The 19,777-nt window shown below is 40.4% G+C and overlaps 1 protein-coding gene across 4 annotated transcripts in view; it reads right to left on the bottom strand.

Annotated features, from left to right (window-relative positions):
- The window catches only part of LOC125291153 (HMG box transcription factor BBX), a 33,036-nt gene extending 21,610 nt beyond the window's left edge, over positions 1–11,426 (bottom strand). Inside the window, exons 1-3 of one of the 4 annotated variants that reach the window (XM_048237735.1) lie at positions 11,319–11,405; positions 9,268–9,349; positions 3,288–3,456 (exon numbers count right to left, since the gene is read on the bottom strand). In XM_048237735.1, the coding sequence (XP_048093692.1) occupies positions 3,288–3,446 (159 nt within the window). In that variant the 5' untranslated portion in view covers positions 3,447–3,456; positions 9,268–9,349; positions 11,319–11,405. Of the gene's footprint in view, positions 1–3,287; positions 3,457–9,267; positions 9,350–10,673; positions 11,001–11,318 lie in introns of those variants that run through there. The other 3 variants (XM_048237736.1, XM_048237739.1, XM_048237737.1) reach the window with 3 other exon arrangements.
- Between the last annotated feature and the right edge of the window lie 8,351 nt (positions 11,427–19,777).

The following is a 19,777-nucleotide window of genomic DNA, read 5'->3' as shown; positions in this document are numbered from 1 at the left end:
AGTTCAGATAGTGTAGAAAGGAGAATGTCATGATTAACAGTATCAAAGGCTGCAGATAAATCTAGTAGAATCAATACTGATTTCTGATAGAGGACTTAGCTACTCTCAATGCTTCAATCACAGACAGAAGAGCAGTTTCAGTAGAATGACCACTTGTCAATTTTCATCTCATTTGACCATGTGGACAGACTTACTGCTACTTTGGACTGTCTTTGGACTTTGATTACACAAACGACAATTCTGACTGCAAGATCCCAAGCTTGGTCCCAAATAGGGCTGGGTGATATATCAGTATTACGACTACGACCGATATATTTCTGAAATCGATATGTAGTTGAAACAATATCGTCATACCGATATAATATGTTTAATAATGGGCAATTTTATCAAAGCGACTTGCACTTCTGTGTTCAGACCACAGCCGCAGCTCTGCTCAACTGCGCCCCTTGCGTGTGCACGTTCTCCCTCGCAACACTACAAACTTTCAAACATGACGGACACAGAGTAAGATTTTGTTTACCGTGATCGGAGGTTGGTGCTAGGCTGGCCATACTGTATTGTCGGCACAGCAACGTTTAGACCGAGAATTCTCGTCGTGAAATCAAAATTCCACTGGAACTCCAAGCGGTTTTGTGCACGCAGCCTTTCAACACTGTTTACAGCTTTTCTTCGAGTCACTGTAAAATGTCATTTTTGGTACATAGCTAATTTAAATACACTAATTAGCTTGCATTAGCGATATATAGCAAATCTAAAGTCCTCACGGAGACAACCTACATGCTGATTTTATTAAAAGGATATGCACGCAGGGACTTGTGAGCAGTTTTTATGATTCCTGAAACTCCATTCATTCGCGCATAGGGATTTTGTCTTATGAACCGGAACATGCAAAAATGCTAATGAACATGTACAAAATGATGGTAGTGTCTACCACACTCTATTGGTGAGTGACTCAGTTACAGTGTTTAAGTACCCTAATTATTTAAAACTATTTAATTGTTATCGATAGCAAGTCACACATGTCTAGGCCATCATAAATTTGCTGGTCATCTAGGCCATATCAAACCCTTACGAAAAAACTGCATTGTGTGACAAGAAAACTTTGTGTCCAAAATACTGCATTGTGCAGTACAATGTAGGCCTGTGTTGTCATTCAGGGTCGACCTATTGGTCTTTTGTTATTTGCACATCTTTATTAGAGCAGCTGTAGTCTATGCCTATTGGTATTGGTAGGCCTATAAGTTATTATTTACACTTTTTTGCACAGCTGTGTTAGAGCAGTCTGAAATCAGTCTAATTCAAACTGGTTGTGTTGAGTGAATACGAAACACTTAGCTCTTTTTGTTTAAAATATCGATATATATATAGTATATCGCCAATCAGCCCCAAAATTTCGGGATATCAGTTTTGGTCCATATCACCCAGCCCTAGTCCCAAATTTAAAGACGGCTTCAGAATGCCACACGTCACTTATAGGCTACCAGAGACTGTTTTTGCAAAGTCACATCGTTGCAAATTTCATATGACAGTTAGTTTGTCTTCTCTATCATCAAATTATTCAATTAGGCTAAACATATGTTTATGCTCAGCTGTTAGGCCTATGTCATTTTCATCTGTAAAAAATGTGACATTCTGCTTACTGCACATTTATTATAATATATTATCATATAATAATACTCAATATTCATTATTGAATGCTTAGCTGGAATGATGTTTTCCCTTATCATTCTGTTTTTAAAGCAGGCCTACCTACAGGCATGTAATTATGCTACTGGTACTGGCACTGCACTAGTATAATTGTATATAAAATGTTTTATTCAGGGAAAAAAAACAGAAACGAACAACATTTTTGTTGAAAACGCTATTTTCCATTTTAGATAACTGGTTAATAACGGTATTTATTGTTCTGATTAACCTTTCTTTGAATATTATTCAAAAGTCCATAGGCTTGGAGTCACCTGCCCACACAGGTTTCCCCAGACACCCTAATAGGATGGATTTAGTCAGATTTTATGAATCAATGTTTCCCCTGTATAATTGGCTAGACCTATGAGTTGATAAAAAGGATTTACATATCCAACACTAAAAATTATTAATTACTGAAACATTAAATTCACATTGTGTGAAATAACAGACACTAGGAAAATATCTATAGGCCTAGTGTCATGCAGTTGGTAGCACCACACATAGGTTAGGCTATTACAGGGCTTAAAGCAAGGACATTTTCTGTGCCTGAAATTAGGCTATCAGACATTTTTGAAGATCTAATATTATATAGGCTAATTGCCTACTTTCAAATCAATCATTCATTCTTGTTTTCATACGTAAATGCTGCATACCGGTAGCCTGACGAGCCAGACCCACATTAAAATGTAGGGTCTGGGCACTCACCTTAGGCAGTGCTCAGTCCGAGGGGTGGGATAATCGATTGTCTTTCAAATTCCCTCTGCACGCAATAAAAAAACAAGCCCGCATCTACACTGTTAATGTGAGCTTCGGATCTTAGGCCAGCTCGTAGCGTAGGCTACTGAAACTGATTTGGAAATTGTTTGTAGCCTATGCGTAATAGCCTATTTTGCCTGTCCACGCCTTGTCGTTTTAAAGTCGGGATTTGAAATGTTTGCGCAATTATAGCCTATTCTATGTAGAAGAGTTAAACGGGAAATTTGAGATATAATTATTTATAGGCATAGGTTAGGCCTACAGTAAGTCTGTAGGCTATGGGATGGATAGCCCATCTGAATGTTTTTGGATGCCGCCTGTGATTTATTATTTTTGGGCATAGCTACGGTATAGGCTTAAATCAATGGGAATTAATGAGTACGTCTATTCTAAGGTAAAGTCCACAAAAATAGACTTGATAGGCCCGCCAAACACTGCCGGAACTTTAAGAACGAACAATATTTTGCGTTCCGAACCGGTTTAGGACCGATATGTTGGTGGCGGAACGCATGCAAGAATGAAAACGTTAAACATAGGCCTACCTGAACCGTTCGGAACGGAACGTTTGAAAAATAATTTCGTTTTCAAGCCCTGGTTCTGACAAGCAGAGTGTCATGTCGAGCCACGGCAAAAGTTAACCGGCGCTTTAAAAAAAAAAAAAAAAACCCACTCTGGATCCCAGTTTAGAAAACGTCCTAAAACGTCCTAAAACGTCAGGGTCGTGTGGACGCAAGGCCTAACCGATAAAAAACGTTACCAGTAGAGTACTTACAGTATGTCAAGCCCTGTGTAAACAACATGGGTATGATCATGGACAGGTATTTTTATATATCAAATATACTTACTTTATCCAATTCCTCCTCATCCTCCTCCTCTTCCTCCTCAGAGAAATCCAAGGCTTTCTTAGAGAGAAGAGGATGCCACTGTAGACACTTGCGCTTGGGCCGTTTGCCGCTGACCTCCCCCTCCACAGGTGGCTCCTTCCCGCGGCCTCCACCTTTCATGCTGGTGGCCCTTCAAAGAAAGAGAAACTTTAAAGAGGACACTTCAAAATCAACTACAATCATGGTGGCATCTATGTTAGAAGAAAAATATTATATAGCATAGGCTCTGCCTCTGTTAATGAAAAGTCAGAGGTTTTGTATAAATGCAAAATACTATTTAAAGTAGGAGCTACATTAAAATGTTTTTACAAACTATGAAATCAGATGATTCAGAGCGTCTACATTTACTCCTATTACATTTGTTACTGCATGTATTGCCACTGGACAGCCTAAGCATGGCTTCTTCTCATCTATGTTCCAAGACAAGTGACCGTCACATTCCCTATACTCTTCTCCATAATCATTAGACAAATCCACAAAAATACCTCTATTAGGACTATTCTTACAGTATACCATACAAATCTCCAGTGGTGGACAAAGCTATTAATGACAATACAAAATACAGGTTGATTTGATCTGATTTTTTTAATGGCCATGAAGACCATTTCTACTACAGGAAAATGTAGCTCATATTAAAGTTATCTTTTTCTGTTATGTGCTGTCCTCTTCCTGCTACCACCAGCACCAAAAACATTAATTAACACACATTAACATTGGCGGGTTTAAAACAATCTGATAATGTAATTATGTAATCATGTAATCATTGTTATCACTAATTAATATGACCACCACTAGTGCTATCCCTAGCTAGAAACTTGGTGGGCATGTAGCCCCACTAGGCTAATGAGGCATAGAGACTTTTGGTCCCTGGGGTCAATCTTGTGATGAGATTGGGCAAATTGCACACAGTTTGGATGGTTCTGGATGCACACCAAGTTTTGTGAAATGCTGTCCATACAATTTACATATTTCTACAGTATATTTTAAAAACGCTATGACATTTTGAAATTTGGTATGCTTAAACCCTAGCCTGGCCACGGCCACCTAGATCTTCTTTCAGGGAGATACTAGTCTGGAACACCTCCGTTCACTAACGTTTCCATCGGTCGTCAAATTACCTGCCCAATCAGCGACGAGAAGGGATGATGCTATAGTTTCGAAATGGAAAGTGGCTGTGGTAAACGGTAGTAGCAACGCCTGCAAGCATCAAAAATTGCAGTTGGTAGAATGTGTGCATTTATTTACAGCAAAGGTAGGCCCACATACGTCGTTTCCTGACTGCTAATGCTGTTTAGGCGAAGTAGAAAGTAACGTTAGGAATCTCTGATGAATGTGGTTGGTTAGGCTGGACCAATGATTTCAAAGTTAAGTTGTGTCTACGCCCTATGCCCTACACCCATACACTACTATGTGTAGTGTTGGAAAGGTTTCTCGATTGTGAGTGACCAGACTTTAATCACTATGAATGAGTTTGGCCTACCAGGCTACTTAAACCCCCTGCCTGTCTTTAACAGCAGTGGACCTTATAGTGCAGTATTTAGATAATTTTCAGTGTACCATATCAAGGTATGTTTATTATTATTAATCATTAAGTTTTACTGTATTGGTTTGGTAATCTGAGAAACTAATCATTGTTGCAGCAGGTTGTGCTAAGCTTGCACTTCTGGTTAAAATTGTGAAATTAGCCTCTGATAAGGGACATGACATTCAGGCATCATACAAGATTTAAAAAGAAACTCTGCTCTGATGAGTGTACATTTCCATTGCGGACCAAAATGACGTCAATCGGTGCAGTATATAAGCCCGTGGATTAGGTCAAGACCAACTACAATATTTGGTAAGAACCAAGGCTGAGACCAAGACAAGTCCAAGTTCAAATACCAGTGAGTCAAGTCTGGACTTGTCCAAGACCAAACTCAAGTCCTACAGCTCTGCTTCTCACCTGCCCATATCTGCTTGCCATACTAGGGGATGTGTCCACCTAGAAATCAATTGTCCTACCATATCTAGTTAGCTACTTTGCCACTTTGCCAATTAAATTACCATTTGGATGAATGTTGCACTTTAACCAATAAAAATATGATGTGAAATCTTTTGTCTCCTTTCACCCAAACAATCCAATACAATACTGTAAAACTTTCAAAATGATCTCTGACCATCATCAAGTAAAATGATGACTGCTCTCAACTAAAATGATATGTACATGTGAATTATTGCATGTATTTCTGTTTTATTGTTAGATTATTATTTGATAATAACCGTCTTGTTATTTAGTAAATTTGATTGGCCTATTTTAGCAAAGGGGCAATAGCTAGCTTTAGGCCCTTTAGGCAATAATTGTGGAGGGCACTGTAGTACGTATTACTGCACTAACATGTCCTAGCCACACTGTACCTAGATTTTCCCCTCTTTGTAAGTGGCTTTGGACCAAAGCGTCAGCTAAATGACTAAATGTAACTTAAAATGTAATCATTCATAATTGTAAAGAACATGTGGCAAAATAAATCTTAATAATTCACAATTTATGTCATGTTTTAACTGCTTTTGTAAGAAAATGCATAGCAAACATAACTCAGCCTAATGGCAAATTACCCAATCATGCACCTTTCCATTTGGAATCTTTTAAAAGAGAGAGACTTATGACTTTGACTTACTTATTAACAGATCGTTGCGCTTATTTTTTTATTGGGGACAGGTGAGCATGTTCCCGATTCATGCTGGAACTACCATTTCTTTATGCTAGAACTACCCTTTGGAACAGGTTACCTGGTACTAGGGATGGGCGATGGGCCATCCTTAAAAATATTTTCGTTTGCCGTAACCCGACCGACCCTGTCAATTTAGAACCGACCCAAATATTTATTTTTTATTGGGGACAGGTTGAAAACTTGCATGTTCCAACCAATACAAATCATAGGCCCAAGTGGAACCTACCAAACGTTTCCTTTATGCTAGAACTACCCTTTTTCATTCACACAAACTGATGGAACAGGTTACCTGGTCTACTAGGGATGGGCATTCAGCATTCTCTCAAAAAATGGTTCCGCAACATGGAGACTGCTCGATGCCATTGTTGAGTCTGCTTTCTGCTATCGATGTCATTAAACATGGATTCATTCATTCAATGCGCGTCTGCGCGATCTAATCGATTTCCATCAAAGCTCCGATTCCCTGTTGGACCATTTATTTATTTAACGCTGAACGACGTTGTTTTTTGGAACTTATAGGATGGCTTTGAGTCAAATTTCAATATAACGTTGTTGGCTTTGAATGTCTAATTTAAAGTGGTTTTATAACCTGCAGAATGAATACCAAGTTGTGCAGTGTCAATACATAAATTCATTCCCTCACGTAATCACCATTGAATGCTTTAAAATTTTTTTAATTTTTTTGGCTAAAACAAAATATTTTTTAGGATACCTTGTTAAGAAATTATCGATACGATGCCATTGTTGAGTCTGCTTATCGATTTCCATATCGATTCCTGTACCATTTGCTGAACACTTATGGATTTGAATGGAATGTCTAATTTAAAGTGGTTTTATTAGTTGAATGCTTTAAAATTTCTAAATTTACCATATTGTGGAATTGTGGCGTTAACATGTGGAATCGTTAACATGTGGACGTGTACGATTCTGATGGATCGGAACATTTGGAGCCGGTTTCAAACCGGAACCGATTCCGAAGCCTACCTGGTACACTCAAGACAGTCTACCATAGGCAGGCATAGGCAGTTTTAAACAGGGTTTCAAGGTATGGCTTAGGCGCCAATCATAGTCTTTACTTATTTTTATTGCTTTTGTTGTATAATATGGATGTTTAATGTATGATGAATGACTGATGTGTGATATGCTGCCACTTGTCCCTGTCCTTAGGGACCACAATGGAAAAAAGTCTTTGGGCTTTATTGTGTCATCCCTGACTATGTATTTTAATGTATGACACAGAGTACTGTTTCATATTTTATATATAAGTGGTCAAAATAAAATCAATCAAAAAAAAAAAATCAATCACACTAGCAGCACAGATCTCAGGAGGACTGTCCCTGCCCACTGTAGCACTTAGGGGTTCAGGATTTGGAGGGTTACCTTCAGCCAGTACGCATCCAAGTTAGCTGCCAGCATATTTAAAAATGATGTCTGACATGTACTCACTTCCAGTCACATTTTCACCAACAAGCCATAAACAACCCTAGGTACCACATACAGGTGTACATAAAAATATGTTGTCTTATGTGGATTAACAGTTTGCAAGATGGGAGGCCAATCCACATGGACAACATAATTTGTGGCCATCTGTAATGTGGAACTTAACTGGCTTGTTTGTGAAAACGTGGGCGGAAGTGATTACAGTATCGGGCACAATTTTGAAGGATGGTGGCAGCCAATTACATATATGTTTGGCTGAAGTAGCTAGCCTAGCATGGAACACTAAAATGAATGGGGGCAGTACCTCCTTCCTCAATTAATATCTCCATGGTACCACTCAAACGGCCCGCTCTCATTGAAAGTGAGAATACTAGCGACTGTTTTTCTGTTACAGAAGTCTTATTTGGTTTTCAACAGAAATTGAAATTTTTTTTTTGAAGAGTAAAGGTAGCAGTAGATGGCAAAATTACACACTTAAGCAGAAGTATAGATACTTCTGGTAAAAAAGACTTTTTTTATCAGTATACTGATTCAACCTATTTACTCAAGTGAAAGTAAAAAACTATGGGTTCTGAAATGTACGCAAGTAACAAGTATCCTAGCCTTTTTTAAGGACTATAGTATACATGGATTTCTTTGGAACGTCACGAAAACATGCGTGCGCAACCAAGAGGCAGAAAGCACCATAGAACAGCATAGAGCAATGCAAAAGAGCAAAAGAATAAAATGAGTTTTTGTGCTGAAAACTGCACCAATTCGAAATCACGATGGTTAGAGAATGTTAAATATGTTCAATATCTCTAACGGAATGCATGTCTTCGCCAAAAATGACAAAATACGATGTTATATTAATAATCCAAATGATCGTCAAACTTTGAAATATAGTCTGAAATGAGATGTTATTATCATTGAGACAACAGGGGTATACAAAAAAATCCAATTGTAGCTTACAACAGCCTATTTAGGTTAAGTTTCTAATGTTGTGGACGGCCACCAAGCGTCTTCTGCCTCACGGCTGCGCGTGCATCTTGTTTTATTGGTAAACGGGAAACCCGTGTATACTGTGTAACCGATGCCAGCTAGCTGTGCGTGTGGAACGTTGGTAAACCTCACTCCCTGACGCCTCAGGAGTGCTGCTGGCATGAAAGCTAGTAGCCTGAGCATTTAGCTCGATTGTCAGCACGCTTGACTCCTGATTCGAGGTGCTGCTGTTCCGCGGGTTCAAGTCCGAGCGTGTGCAGGGCTAAATTAAATAGCACTTCAGTAAAGTTTTTTTTCAATGTTTTTCTATCTTAACATCAATATTTGGTGCATTGTGTGTGGTGTGTGTGTGTGTGGGTGGAGGGGGGTTAGCAGCATTAGGCCTATTTCCCTTCACAATCACCTGTCATTTTAGTCCAAAAAGTCTAAGGATTCAAAGTGTTGACAGATTTTGAATACAAAATATATCCCTGTAAATAAGAGCAGAACAGCCATTGCCTAAATTAACAATCAACACACATCTGGCTAATGTGTGACCACTAATCACACCATCTAGGTTTCAACATTTATCAGTCAAGGATATGCCCCACCTTTATAACCCTAGGCCTAGGCTAGGGTAGGCTAATACATTTAAGGGGGAGATAGTTAGGTCACTGGTCAGATTGTCAAATAAGATGTGGAAGTTGAACAACCAGGTTGACGGTTTGGGCACCTTCATTGAAACGGGATGGGATGGTTTAACAGAATTAGTAAAAGGTGAACGAACCTGTGCAAACGCAAAATAACATGGAATGAACTGTAGGTGTACTTACTTAGTCACAGAATATGGTAACACTGTATTTGAAAGATGAGGATGAATCTGTCACTCAGGCTTTGTCATGCGATGATGATGACCTACAAAATAAAAACACTGCGTCCTCAGTCAAAGAATAGGCTACATCTTTGATTATGGCACTAAATGATATAGCCTACCAAGATACTCAAAATCAGCGACATATTCTGCATTGCCTCGGCGTGGCGTTAACTTTGTAAAATGTGCGAGGCATAGGCTACGTGAACAGTCGACAAAAAATGCTGGTGTACTCGAATAAATGGATGGACATCGCTAGGTTGGACTCGAATATATCTCCATTGCCCGACCAAATATAGCTTTTATCCCAGGTAGATAACTGACACCAAACAATCAAAACAGTGTCCAGTAGACTTGCGTCGACTAGATTACAGTAATTGCAGCGTTCAGTTTTCAGGTGAGACCGGTGCTCCCTGCAATCCAAAGGGACTTAATCGGTGAATCAAGAAGCACATACCACCAACATCTCCTGAATACATGGTCCACCAAAAGTTTGACACAATAAATAGCATAACTAGCTTATTTATCCAAATAATCTCTGTTAGACCAACGTCAAATTTGCATCTGAGTGCAAAATGTCGATCTGAGGTCTGACAAGACAGACAAGCGAAAGAGAGTCCATCTTGCTTTGGGGAAAATGAAGTATAAATCTCACTCCTGTCAAACTCCGCCAAAGCAATCGCTACGAAAGATTTCCATCAATGACAAACTGTGACCTTTCATTACTTAAACTTGGGGTAATCAGTATCGACGTTTGCAATGAAACATTTGATTGGACTGGTCTAGCTTTCCGATTTGTAAAACGGAATAAAAGTAGCTCGCTAGCTTGCTAGCTCTCTGATGCGACTCATAGCCCCCTGAACGTGTCATTAGCTCAACATGCAATGGTTTCAAGTCCCTGGGTCAGTCATAACCAACATCACTTCACTTTTGTGACTCAAGTTCTACAGAATTGTCCATTTGCACGGTTTCGAAGCCTGTGTCAAGGTGTTTGTTACACTGTAACCGTGCATTTGAGGAGGGAAGTGTCTATTCCGTTTCTCAGAGGAAAGCAAGCTTGCCTAGCTATGTCGTACATATTGTCTCTACGTTTTGCATCGTCCGTTTAACAGAACAGTGACTTGAAAAGAGTGCCCAACGACATCGAGACCTGGTACTAAGTAAAACAACGACATGTTTATTAATCGATGCGTGTTTTAATCGCGAGACCATTAGGAGCCAGCAGTCTGCCACGGCCACGGTGCAATAACTGACACAAATACTGCACTGAATAACAGAATGTTCTTGACAAACGACACTTGGAATCCGTGCAGAGATAAAATACCCCCAAGTTTTCTGTCATGACGGTATCTCAAAATGGAAACTTACCTCTGTAACCAAGCTCAAACACCAGGGCCTTCTCATTACAGCCTCCGTCCACCTTTAAACTTATTGACACATCATAACAGTTCTGTACTAGCTGTACAGTAACACAAATTGGAGCTACCCAGACCGAGCACTTTTATTTTTACCGGATGAACGCTAGCAACCTTTACGAAGCGAAACACCGCAAGTCACAAACTGACGGATAATCTTTTCCATGCATTTGTCTAAATTAGATAACAGCTCAGTGATGATAGCTTGGAGTTCTTCGTTTAACTCGAACAATTTTCTGTGCTTGTTTTTCCTGCCCTCCCCCCGTACGTTTAAGTGTTCTCTCTCCGGTCTTGTGGAGCCTTGTGCAGAAGCCTATGTGGAATGGATGTTCATGACTGGCCTAGCTGTTTGTACCATCATCATTCAAATTACAGCGTCGGACTTCACTCATGTTGCTCAAACTTTTCGAAGTACAGTGTATAGAAATGCTTACTCAGAAGGTGTCACAAGACATGTTTAGTGAACAGATGACCGTGTTTATCTACATAGGCACTATTCTACATGAGTACTTGTATAGCTTCCTGGGTGTTGGGGGTAGCCTATCGAAGTGGTTAGAAAATAAAAGTGTGATACAAGCACAATTGTGCCAGCGCCTACCTGCAACAGGCCAGCCGGTGAAATGTTTTGTAACTTCAGGCTGGTATTCTTACAGATCGTTGTCCACTTCTCTTCCTTCGGTTAACGTGTCTCTTAACACTTTGTAACATAGGCTACGGTACTGTACATGCAGTGAGTGAAAATATCGTTCATGTAAGCCTGTTCGTGATTGGGTGTTGGGTTGACCGACAGTCAGAATCACCCACACAGAAAGCACATTACACTTATGCACTGTTCAGAAAAAGAGAGATTAATACATCTTCAATCATTACGTTAGGTGCTTTAGAAGGCTAGGTAGGGGCCGATTGACGCCCCAGCAGCAACTGAAAACGGTAGCCTACTTAGTCTACAATTAGGCTACTGATTTTGGGACGGGATCAAAGAAGATCAGAAAACTTTCTTATGTTTTTTGCTCGTTTTAGAATAGCACCTTTCGTAGAGGACATAGTCGTGTAGTTTGCATGTGGATGTAAACTGTTCTCAGCTTTTCACATTTTCAAAGCACTCTTGTTGCACATAAGCATGTTAATGTTTTCATTTGGCCTAACCTGCCTGTAAAGATAAGTATCAAATTACTCGTCCTCCTCGTAGGCTAATAAACTTGGATATCATCATTGATTATGTGCATACAGTCCTAGGCCCTCTGTAGGATTACCATGTAGATTTTAATTGGCATGAAAATGCAATTAGGTAGCATAGCCTACCTTTTTCAGATATCCTTTAATAGGGCTACCTGTTAAAATGATTTTGAAATGTTGGATTATGTCTATGTTAACATCCGTCTCAATGAGGTTTCAATTCAGGTTTCTCAGTTTAAAGTTAAAGGATTCTCAGAGTGCCAGGACTGGAACTGCACTCAAGACTCAGTGACTCGAAACATCAGTGTATCCGCTTCAGCCATGGAAAACCCACCCGGAGGACAATGGAGCTGCTCCGCACCCTGACCACCGTGCCCCCTCGCCATAACGTTGGTGACAAGGCCGAGTTTAATGCAAGGGCCAACCGGGTACTGGCCCAGTTGATCAGAGATCATAGGGGGCCAGAGGCCCTGAAAACCTGCACAACGTAAGCCCCACAGACCGCTGGGTTGACCATTGAGAGACCCTAAAAGGACCTAGCATATTCAGTATAGCTACTTAGACATTCTGCTTAAAATGTATGTTTATGCACCATATGTGAGATCCTAGAATGTCTACAGGGTGTAAATGCAGCGCAGGGCCACCTCATGGAATTCCGCGCTCTATGACATAATTTTCAGTTAACCCAATCCCACTCCCACTCCCAAAAACCCAATTCCAACCAGGGTCCTAGGGATTGTACACACCTGTCATGCCCTTATGGCGCCCATAATAACTAGATGTACCGCAAAGCGGTACAAAATATGACCGCCGCTCAGTCATGCACATTCTCTCTGCAAAAATAAATCACGCTTGTCAATTTGTCTCCATCCCCTACTCTTGTAACTTTTGTGTATGTAAATGAGTGTGTGCATGTGTGCGTTTGCTTTTGTGTATATGTGTGCTTCTCTGTGCGTGTTCGCTTGTGAGTGGGTGTGTTAGGTATGCGTGTGCCTGCTTGTGTGTGTTTTTATGTGTGTGTGTTTGTTTTTGTGGGTGTGTTTGTGCATGCGTGCGTGTATGTGTTTGTATTTATGTGTGTGTTTGCGTGCCTGTGTGTGTGCATTTTGAGTCTGTGCGTGTGTGCGTCGTGTGTACGTATGCCTGCATGTCTACTGTGTGTGCGTGTGTTTTTATGTGTGTGTTTGTGTGTGCGTGCCTGTGCGTGTGAGTCTGTGTGTGCGTGTGCATGTTTACGTATGCCTGCATGTCTACTGTGTGTGTATGTGTGTGCGTGTGTCTTTATGTGTGTGTGTGTGTGTGTGTCTGTGCTTGTGTGTTTATGTGTGTGTGCCTGTGCGTGTGAGTCTGTGTGTGCATGTGTACGTCTGTGTGTGCATGTGTACGTATGGCTGCATGTCTACTATGTGTGTGTGCGTGTGTCTTTATGTGTGTGTGTGCTTGTGTGCCTGTGAGTCTATGTGTGCATGTGTACGTATGCCTGCATGTCTACTGTGTGTGTATGTGTGTGCGTGTCTTTATGTGTGTGTGTGTTTATGCGTGTGTGCAAGTGTGCGTACCTGTGTGTGTTTGTGTCTGTGCTTATGTGTGTGTGCCTGCATGTGTGTGCATGTATCTTTATGTGTGTGTTTGCGTGTGCTCATGAGTGCATGTGTTTGTGCATGCGTAGTGTAGTCACTAAATGTACACATATCCCATGAACGGAATTCCACGAAACTTGGCATGCATTCAGGGGGTGTCATAATGATCCTACACTTCAAATTCTGTGCCGTTTTAAACCTGTCAGCCAAAGATACCTGTGATTCCAAGGCCTCATTTTTGCTTTTTCATTTTTAACTAGGTGGCGCTATACCTCAAATGAGTGGATATGAGATGTGTTGACATGGCCCCTTAAGACAAACATACTAAAACAATGTGGTCCTCCTAGGCCCTATAGTTCTCGAGATATTCCCAGAAAACTCTGTCCCCCCTACCCTTCTTTAAGGGGTCCATCCGGCATGGGGGCGACTGATCAAAATGAAAAACAATGGTTCCGTGTCATCCTTGTGGGGCTACATGCTAAACAAGTTTCGTGCACCCCGGTCTTTCAGTGTCCCAGGAAAAAAAATTCGGAAGAAAAAAAACTCTGACAAAACCTTTACTTCGTAATTACATACATCTTGCTGATACACACAAGTCATTATCTCTGAGCCACCAGCTCTAGTACCATTGTGAGTAGGGTAACCAGATGAGAATGTTCTATCAGACTTTAACTACTCGAGAGAGACTAATTTTCGGGACAATTAGGGCAGGATTCGGGACAACTGCTTGGATTTTGGGACCGTCACGGATGTCTGGTCACCCTGATTGTGAGGTCTCCAGTGCAGCACTGAGTTTAGGCTGCACTTTATGTCTACGTTTCAGTCCATTGCCATGCCTGGATTTCAGAACTGTCTGGAAGATGCCATACCCTTTGTGTGATGTGCCTACTCTGATCATGCACTCGCTTCAAGGGCAGACCCATCAAGCTGCCAAAATGATCTCCCCTTCTCCATCTGCACGTTATTAAGCAGGGTGAATAAAGTTACCGGGAACAATGTATCTTCGTCTTCAAGGGGATCCTCTGAGATAAGTTCACAGCCATCCTCGCAAGCCACTTCTAATGGGTGAGTGGCCGTGAGACGACGAGCTTGGTTCTGCCCCCCTTGGGCAAACACAGGACGAGGAAGCATGAGGCTTAATAGGCCCTTGCTAGCACAATGGCCTCTTTGGTGAAGGAGTGGCATAGCATCAAGCCAATAGTGGATGATGCAGCAGCTTATTGAGCGCTCAGCTGCCCCAGTAAGGCATTCTGGTGAATGGTGCGTTCATGAGCACCTGGGAAGTTCAAGGGCATTCTTGCATCTCACCCACCAGACCCAAAGTGGCAACTGGCTCTCCAGGGCCCAGTTGTTCAAAGTTGAATCTGGATCAGAATGATCCGGATTTGGAAATCACATGTTTTACAATCGAAGATCAGGTAATCCATTTTACTGTTATGCCGTTTTTTTCCAAAGCAATTTGGGATGGGATTAAATTGGTCCAGATACAGATGTGCCTGTAGATGTGTGCTTGTCTGAGTAGGTGTCTTTGTGCGGGAATGTTGTTTTTCTGCACAGGCTATTCCCACACAGAGTTACAAAATTGTTACATTTAAAGCACTTTCACCTGTTCTGATTAAGTTCTAGGAAATAAGCACCTATAATGCAGGCTTGTGCACAATTCAAAATTGGAGAATGACTCCTAAATTCCAATTAAATTCTTGAATTTGAATTAAGGTCAAAAACAGGATGTAGAATTATGATTCGAATTTGAATTTAAGGAAGAAGAATTGAAATTCAATGAAATTTGAAGAAATTCATATACATAATTTAAGTGTTTAACAATTAAGCTTCACAATATATGTCAGATATGATTGCATCAAACACACAACTTATAACCAAAAACAGTAACAAGTTACATAATAGTTTTACTTACTTAAAATGTTCTAGTAATTAGAATTCAGGTTTTGTCTTTTGTTGAGATTTCTTGCGTAAAATGAGTGTTTATTCTACTTCATTTTGTAAACTATACTTGAATTGCTGAAGTTTGTGCTAAACTGTAAAATTAGTTTATAACCTTACTTAACCTGTTAGTTTTAAAAAGCATGCAAACTGATTGCCCTTGCAATTCCCATTCCAGATTTGTCTGTAATGTCAAGTTGTGCAAACATGCTCACTTAGTGTAGTGCACTTACAGTACACAGAATTGCTATTTCAACTAACTTGGTCATTATAAGTAAAGTATACTGTATGTTTATTAAACACAAGAGGTGTATTGTAGTTGTGCTAACTAATGTCACAGTTCAGCAGTTCAAAATAATGTGTATATATAATGTTTTGTATCATTTAAATGACAAAGTAATTTTGTTGTAGAAAATTAATTTCTTAAGAAATACTGTTCATTTGATGTTGTTTAATTAATTTATAAAATGTGCACTGTCACTTTAAGACTCTTTTGCCAGCTCCACTAGCCTATGGCTCACAGTTTATAAATGGTGGTCAGTCATGTTGCCATTGCGATTTCCTTTTAAAAGTTGAAGCTGAGTATAAAAAGGAGATATCAATTATCAACAATAACAAGCCAGCTGGAACCTGTCGCACTCTCTCCCTCTCATGCACACTCAAATGCATTCCCAATTCTTGAATTTCCCCTTGGGGATCAATAAATCTATCTATCTATCTATCTATCTAATTAAATGAAGTAGCATAACTGCTGCAATGGAGATACTATGTATCTCGATGTAACAAGCTGTTTTGACATTGACATGGTAAACGCTCTCTAAGAAGAGTGTAAAGCAGTTTCGTTTTGCAGTGGCCTAAAGTTAATCACAACGTCGTCTATGCTGGAAAAAATAACCCCCCCACACACACACACACACACACACCATTTACACTACGCAACAAAACCGCTAAGTTTCACTTACAAAACCCTTATTTAATTAACCTGACTCTCGCCAGATGAATTTCGTTCTGCTTAGCTCCGCCTAGCTTCACTCACATCCATCTGGGACCTCTTCCATTGAGAGTGATTTCTGCACCCGATTTTATGGTACAGCCAATCAGGACGTAGGGCGGGAGTTTCATACATGTGACATAGCGTAGAAGCGACTGTGAGGCTCAGGGGGTCAAGAGCGTGCAGATTAGCTTCGGCATGTTAGCATACGCCATTTTCAAATATGGCGCTGCATGGAGCATTTGGAACCAGCTCCATGCACGAAAATCCGTGTTGGGCACGAGCTCTCATGCGCGTACATGTTGGTGGGCGGGTATCTATCTGGCGGCTACAACCAAACGTTATTCAGTGCGTATTTCTTGAGGAGCCTATAAGAAGACTTGCATATTATGGTATAAAAAGAAAATTCTATTGATCTTCTTTTGTTGTTGTTTGTCCCGAACAAACATAGCCTAAACATGATTAAAGACAATAAATTACACAACAGCGGACTTTGTCTCGTTGCACCATGGGTCTCCAACAGCTCTCAACCTATAGCTGCCCCCTTTGGAGCTTGCCAGAGGCTGAAGCACTAGGCTACTACATTTAAACACAACTAGATGTACCGCATAGCGGTACAAAATATGACCGCCGCTCAGTCCTGTACATCCGTTCCGCGAAAATAAATCACTTCAATTTGTCTCCATATTTTACTCCATCCCCCCACTCTTGAAACTTTTTTGTATGCTTGTTTGGCATGCCTGAGTGTGTGTGTCGCGGCTGCACAGAAAGTAGCCTACTGGTGCTGAAAAGGTGAATAGATTGTAGAATAGCCAAAGAAGATGTAGCATTGTTATAAAACCTTTAAAATCTCTAAACAATCACAAGTAGGGCAGTTCATCACAGTTCATCCATTGCAACTGGATTGATGAAAGGTCACTTACACCTGTAGGCTACATTGTATTTGGGAAAAGCAAAAGGTATCAGCATAATGTTATTTATTTATTTTTATGTATTTATAAACAAAAACATCTCTGTCAGTTCCATGCCGTTTTCAACAGCTATCAAAAACAAAGGTCATTTTTTGATGAATGGATTTTTTTTGTGAATGTTTCTTCTTCTACATAAGATTTGTGTCATCTTTAGTTCATGTAATACTTTATTGTCAATGCACAAATTAAGTAACAGTAGTCTGAAACGTTATTGTTAATGCACAAATTAAGTAACAGTAGCCTAGTCTGAAACGAAATGCTGTTTTACATCTAACCAGTGGTGCAAATAACTGACATGTCCAAATGGGCCTTGATGAAATCCGTCAGCTAGACTGTTCATACACATTTTAACGGGCCAAAGTTGAAGAGCTTTTTGTCCGTTATTGTTCGTGCAAATATAGGCTGATTCATGTTCCCTTGCATTGTTTAACTGAGGTCCATGGCTAGTCTGGCTTTCATCAGACCAAGCTCAATCTTTTAAGAAATCAAAAAATAAATAGCGGGCAGATCAGGCTGGGTGAACCCAGCCTAGTCCATAGGCACCCGATATTGTTTAATTTTCAGATTGAGATATATACGCTCTGGCTATTCTAAATGCAAAAATGCATTAGGGAGTTATGACAAAACTGTAACTAACAAACTAGATCCTAATAGAAAGCTGTTAGCGTCCCTAAGCTACAGGTAGGATTATAAGGTAGGCCTATTTACAACATAAATTGTCAATAGGCTATGCTGGCGACACAAATAAAATCTCCATTGGAAACCAATGGCTTACTTAATTTCACAGTATCAAGCCGGACTTAAACTGCCATATCGTGGCGAAAAGTTGTAATAACATTCACGCAGCTCCATGAGTCAAGGAAAGCGAATGAAGTAGCCACTTCTAAATGGGACCCACTACACAGTAGCTAGTAGGTGGTATGTTGCTAAAAGCAGCCATAATGAAATGAAGGTGTCATTGTTTGGATACTTCACACACGCGTGCTTTTTTAATTTCACAGACTACAACTACCAAGCTGGAATCAAAGCACATCGATTCCCCTCGCGCACACCCTGCACGCCTTAAAACAAAATAAACAAGCCGCTCAGTCTCACGCATGTATAGGCAAAACTGTATCAGACCGGATTATAACGTTGGTAAATCTTCCATTGCACAGAATGATTTTTGTAGCACGTGCAATAAATAACAGTCGAAAAGATACAAACAGTGCTGCTATCAATTTGCTTTGGTATAACCGCATTTATAGTTTTCTACAAATGCAATCAATCAAATGGGCCTCCATCACTCAACCAACGCTAACAGTAACATTACCTAGGTCCTTATTGATATTACAAGATTAACGTTACCTGCAGTAAAACCAAGCATGTCCGATAAACATCCTCAGCTTTATTTCGAAATGGGAATTACACTTCATGTAACATCGTCCTGTCCTTATTAGATGTTAGAGCTCGGTAAATTACAGTCCTTGCAGGAAGTGTCCATTGTTTTCCCCAACCCACTTTTAACTTCCAACAAAATTACGTCTCACTGCAACGATCGCCATCTAGTGGACAAAAGACTACTTATCGCCAATACTGAAAATGCAGCCATGATGATGATGATGAATATTTATTTTGGCTTTCTTTTGATCCTACTGAATTTGTAATTATGTATCGCTGTTCTAATACCGATAGTATGTGGGTGCCTGTGTGTGTGCATGTTTATATGTGTGCACCACCATTTACAGGCCAATGAGTGTACAGTCACTAAATGTACACATAACCTAATTTTTTAGACCCCCCATGGATGAAATTCTACTAAACTTGGCATACCCCCCAGAGAATGCCAGGTCAATCATACACATAAAATTTGGTGCAGTTCTGAACATCTTAACTGAAGATAGGGGCAATTAAAAAGCAGAATAATATTGCATTTTCATTTTTTACCGGGGAGGGGGTGCAAATCACAAATGAGTGATTATGAGCCAGGTTGATGTGGGCCCTTGAGACCAACATACCATAAAAGAGAACTGTGTCTGCCCTACCCTCCCCTTTCGGGGTCCAGTCCAGCGGGGGGCTGCAGATCAAAACGAAAAATGACGGTTCCATGCTATCCATGTGGGGGGGTACATGCCCACCAAGTTTTGTGTACCCCGGTCTTTCAGTGTCCCGGAATCCTTGTTGGTGTCACGTCACTAAATGTACACATAAGTTATTTTATTGTAGGGCCCCCATTGACCGAAAGTACACAAAACTTGGCATGCATTCGGAGGTGTCATAATGATCCTACACTTTTAATTTCGTGCAGTTTTGACCTTGTCAGCCAGAGATATTGAGATGAAAACACCTAATTTTTTGCTTTTTAATTTTTTAAGTAGGTGGCGCTATACATGAAATAAGTGGTAATGGGATGGGTTGA

This window comes from Alosa alosa, chromosome 2, assembly GCF_017589495.1.
Source record: "Alosa alosa isolate M-15738 ecotype Scorff River chromosome 2, AALO_Geno_1.1, whole genome shotgun sequence".
Classification (NCBI taxonomy): Eukaryota; Metazoa; Chordata; class Actinopteri; order Clupeiformes; family Clupeidae; genus Alosa; species Alosa alosa.
This window is presented reverse-complemented; position numbering and strand designations above follow the sequence as displayed.